Below are 4,559 nucleotides of genomic sequence, written 5' to 3'. Positions count from 1 at the left end.
TCTTCTGCTTTATATTTCTCTGCTTCTCTTATCATTTTATCAATCTCTTCTTTACTTAATCTGCCTTTATCATTTGTAATAGTAATTTTATTCTTCTTTCCTGTAGTTTTATCTTCTGCTGTTACATTTAATATTCCATTTGCATCAATATCAAATGTAACTTCTATTTGTGGAACTCCTCGTGGTGCTGGTGGTATTCCTGTTAATTCAAATTTTCCAAGTAAATTACAATGTGATGTCATTGATGCTTCCCCTTCAAATACTTGAATTAATACTCCTGGCTGATTGTCAGTATATGTAGAAAATATTTCTGATTTCTTTGCTGGAATTGTTGAATTTCTTCCAATTAATGCTGTCATAACTCCTCCTGCTGTTTCTATTCCAAGTGTAAGTGGTGCAACATCAAGTAATAATACATCTTCTGTTGCTTTTCCTCCTGTTCCTGTTAATATAGCTGCTTGTACTGCTGCTCCATATGCAACTGCTTCATCTGGATTAATACTTTTATTTGGTTCTTTTCCATTAAAGAATTCTTGTAAAATTTCAACTACTTTTGGAATTCTTGTACTTCCTCCTATCAATACTACTTCATCAATATTACTTTTATCTATTTTAGCATCTTCTAATACTCTTGAAACTGGTCCAATAGTTGATTTAAATAAATCAATATTAATTTCTTCAAATCTAGCTCTTGTAATAGATGTATAAAAATCAATTCCTTCATATATTTGATCAACTTCAATATTAGCAACACTTGCACTTGATAATGTTCTTTTTGCTCTTTCACATGCTGTTCTTAATCTTCTAACTGCTCGTGCATTTCCACTAATATCTTTTTTATATTTTCTTTTAAATTCTTCAATAAAATAATTGACAAGTCGATTATCAAAATCTTCTCCTCCAAGATGTGTATCTCCATTAGTTGCTTTAACTTCAAATACTCCTTCATCAATTACAAGTACTGATACATCAAATGTTCCTCCTCCAAGATCAAATATTAATACTTTTTTCTCTCCTGAACTCTTTTTATCAAGTCCATATGCAATAGCTGCTGCTGTTGGTTCATTGATAATTCTCATTACATTCATTCCTGCAATTGTTCCTGCATCTTTAGTGGCTTGTCTTTGTGAATCATTAAAATATGCTGGACATGTAATAACTGCATTCTTTACTTCTTTTCCAATAAATGTTTCTGCTGTTTCTTTCATTTTAGTTAATACCATTGATGATATTTCTTCTGGTGTAAATCTTTTAATTTCTCCTTTATATTCTACTTCAATTATTGGTTTATCATGTCCATCATCAACTACTTTAAATGACCAATGTTTCATATCTTTTTGAATACTTGGTTCACTAAATCTTCTTCCTATCATTCTTTTCGCATCAAATACTGTATTCTTAACATTCATTCCAATTTGATTCTTTGCTGCATCTCCAATAAGTCTTTCTGTATCAGTAAATGCAACATATGATGGTGTTGTTCTATTTCCTTGATCATTTGCTATAATTTCTACTCGATCATTTTCCCAAATACCAACACATGAATATGTTGTACCTAAATCTATTCCAATACCTATTCCTGTATATTTACTCATTTAATGACTTCTTTAGTTCTGACTTCCTTTATATATCATTCTCTCCTTTTGTATCATGCTCACGTGGTTTATTGTTTATGCAAATCTTTCATTCTATCCACTCATTGCTTTCTCATTTCCACGTGTTCTTTTGTTATTTATAACGTTATTTTCTTTAATTATTTTTTTTCTATTTTATTTTTAATAAAATACAAATAAACATTAAAAATTAATATAATAATTATTCTTTGAAGTTTTCTTCAAATGAATTAATCAAAATGACAGAAAGACACATGTTATAAATATGTTTATTCTATTTGATACAAAATATTTATTATTATAAGAAAGTGTATGAATTATTAATAAAATACTTATCAATTAATTATTCAATTTTGATAATATACTTTTTTGAAGACATACAAGATAAATTATGTTAGATTCAATATTTATATTTCTAATAAACTAAATTTATACTTTCATTTTATTCATTAATTTCTTAACTCTTTGTTTATTTATTTCTATTTATTATTGTATCAACAATAACATTCATAAACAAATAGATTTATTCAATTATTATCATTTTATATTTATATTATCATTTTCATCAAAAAGAATAAATAAGAAAAGAATAACAGAATAATATAAATGATAATCAATTATAATTTATTTCTACTTCAATTTATATTGTATTTCATTTATTGTATTTTTATTTCATTCATCATAATTCAAAACAATCTCTTGGTATTCTTTTATTTTTCTTTAATTTTTCTTTACATCCACATAGATAAAAACATCCATCTCCAAATGATATAATTGATGATGGTATATTAATTGATTTTAATAATGAACATCCTTTAAAACACCAATCTCCTATTGACGTAATTGATGATGGTATATTAATTGATCTTAATGATAAACAATATCTAAAACAATAATTTCCTAATTCACTAATTGATGATGGAATATTAATTGATCTTAATGATGAACATCCATCAAAACAACAATTTCCTATTTCATTAATTGTTGCTAGTATATTAATTGATCTTAATGATGAACAATAACTAAAACAACAATCACCTAATTTAGTAATTGAAGATGGAATAATAAATTCATTAATATCTTTCTTGCAAATATTCTTTCCATTGATTATTTGTAGATTATCTGGTATTTCACAACTAATTAACACTGGTTCATTCATAAATATTCTTTCTTTACTAATAAATTGTAAATTATCTATATTAATTGTTGTTAATGATGAACATCTATAAAAACAATCACATCCTATTGACGTAATTGATGATGGTATATTAATTGATTTTAATGATGTACATTCATTAAAACATCCATATCCTATTTCACTAATTGATGTTGGTATATTAATTGATGTTAATGATGAACATTTAGAAAAACACCAAGCTCCAAGTGATTTAACTTCTGATGGTATTGTATTTCCATATTTATCTCTATCTTCTTCTGTATATATTATATTTTTACAGATATTTCCTTGTTCTTTCTCTTTTAAATATGTTGAATAATCTACTTGATACCATATTACATGTTTAAATATTATTCCATCATCAAATATTTTATCATATTTATTATAAATATGAAATGTTTCAATATTAGTAAATAATTTTCTTGAATATTTATTTAATGGAATTGGATTAAAATGAAATCGTTCCATATTTCCTTGAAATCTTTTAATTCCAATTTCTAAATTAATAAAATCATTAATATCATCAAAATACTTTGATACTATCATTATTGAATTATATCCTAATTTCATTATTGATTTATTATTTATTAGTTGTTTTTATTAGTTCTTTTATTTTTATATTTTAATTTCTTCTTTTTTATTCTTTATCATTTTTCTATTTTTATTAATTGATATTTGTTATGAAAAACAATAAATAATAAGAAATAAAATAAAATGTTATTTATTTTTATTTTTAATAAATTATAATTATTAAATATTTCATTTTATTTTATATTTTATTCATTATTTCATTTTATATTTTATTTTTATTTAATAATATAATAATAAAATATGATAAAAGATAATAAATATAATAATAAATGAATAATCAATATATTTATAATAAATGATAATATAATTAATGATATAATTAATGATAAATAATTATGAAATCATTTATTTTATTATCTTTTATTTTTATTCATTCTTAATTTATTCTTTTCTTTCTTTATTTTTATTATTATTAATTAGATTCAAAGATATCACGTCAGAGACAAAACACACTTCACTAAAATATTATCATCATTCAAATCAACCAGTTATGGACTGATTGTAATATTGTATTTAGTTGGACAAACATCTTACCCACTACTACAAGAATAACAGTGTTTATTATTTACAATGATGGATATCATTGATAATAAACAAATGGGTATTTATAAAGATGGTATTATTACTTGTTAGAATACAAGTACATTTAATATAAGATTAATAAAGAAAAAGGATTTAGTGGTTGATTCTAAAAAGAGTATTAACTCATAGTAATACAGTAGTAATTATATATTCTCCTTAAAATAAGAAAATGAAGAATAATTTTAATATTCATCAAAATCAAAAAGAAATTAAATAATGAATATTTAAGTAATGGATGTTTAAAATACTTTATTGTACATTAAATAAAAGAGAAAATGAAATTATCACAGTTCAACAATAAATTAAAAGAATAAACTAATAGATAATGAAAATACAATGTTAAAACAAATAGATTAATTAATCTCCCCTGAACAATATAAAATAAAATTATTAATACTTAATTAAGTAGTTTTTATTTATTTGATTCGTTATATATTTAATAAATAAATAAATAAAATATATTTAAAATGATGAAAATGAAATGAATAATGATAAATAATAATTATTTATTATTTACACTTCATTCATTTAAACATATTAATTATTCATTATATAATGTTTTTATTCATTATCATCAAAAATAAAACGAAAACAAA

At 22.5% G+C, this 4,559-nt stretch overlaps 2 protein-coding genes across 2 annotated transcripts, besides 13 other annotated features; both read right to left on the bottom strand.

Moving 5' to 3' along the window:
* EDI_041980 (heat shock cognate protein, putative) lies at window positions 1-1,595 on the bottom strand (the record flags this gene model as incomplete). Its single annotated transcript, XM_001740731.1, has 1 exon — window positions 1-1,595. A coding segment is annotated over one exon (1,595 nt), but the record flags the coding sequence as incomplete, so codon positions are not given.
* A 145-nt stretch (window positions 1,596-1,740) lies between these two features.
* Window positions 1,741-1,820: a sequence feature (AT_rich).
* Window positions 1,821-1,898: 78 nt separating this feature from the next.
* Window positions 1,899-1,977: a sequence feature (AT_rich).
* A 157-nt stretch (window positions 1,978-2,134) lies between these two features.
* Window positions 2,135-2,286: a sequence feature (AT_rich).
* Window positions 2,287-2,292: 6 nt separating this feature from the next.
* EDI_041970 (uncharacterized protein) lies at window positions 2,293-3,360 on the bottom strand (the record flags this gene model as incomplete). The annotated part of the gene is made up of 1 exon (XM_001740730.1): window positions 2,293-3,360. One exon carries the CDS (start codon window positions 3,358-3,360, stop codon window positions 2,293-2,295), a length of 1,068 nt encoding a protein of 355 aa, XP_001740782.1.
* Window positions 3,154-3,229: a sequence feature (AT_rich).
* Window positions 3,336-3,470: a microsatellite.
* Window positions 3,367-3,456: a microsatellite.
* Window positions 3,471-3,479: 9 nt separating the features above from the next.
* Window positions 3,480-3,545: a sequence feature (AT_rich).
* Window positions 3,546-3,597: a microsatellite.
* A 6-nt stretch (window positions 3,598-3,603) lies between these two features.
* Window positions 3,604-3,701: a microsatellite.
* A 24-nt stretch (window positions 3,702-3,725) lies between these two features.
* Window positions 3,726-3,795: a microsatellite.
* Window positions 3,796-3,799: 4 nt separating this feature from the next.
* Window positions 3,800-4,379: a repeat region.
* A 12-nt stretch (window positions 4,380-4,391) lies between these two features.
* Window positions 4,392-4,529: a sequence feature (AT_rich).
* An 11-nt stretch (window positions 4,530-4,540) lies between these two features.
* Window positions 4,541-4,559: part of a microsatellite that runs on past the window's edge.

The sequence above is a fragment of the Entamoeba dispar genome, genomic scaffold (genome assembly GCF_000209125.1).
Source record: "Entamoeba dispar SAW760 scf_1105229463193 genomic scaffold, whole genome shotgun sequence".
Classification (NCBI taxonomy): domain Eukaryota; phylum Evosea; order Mastigamoebida; family Endamoebidae; genus Entamoeba; species Entamoeba dispar.
This window is presented reverse-complemented; position numbering and strand designations above follow the sequence as displayed.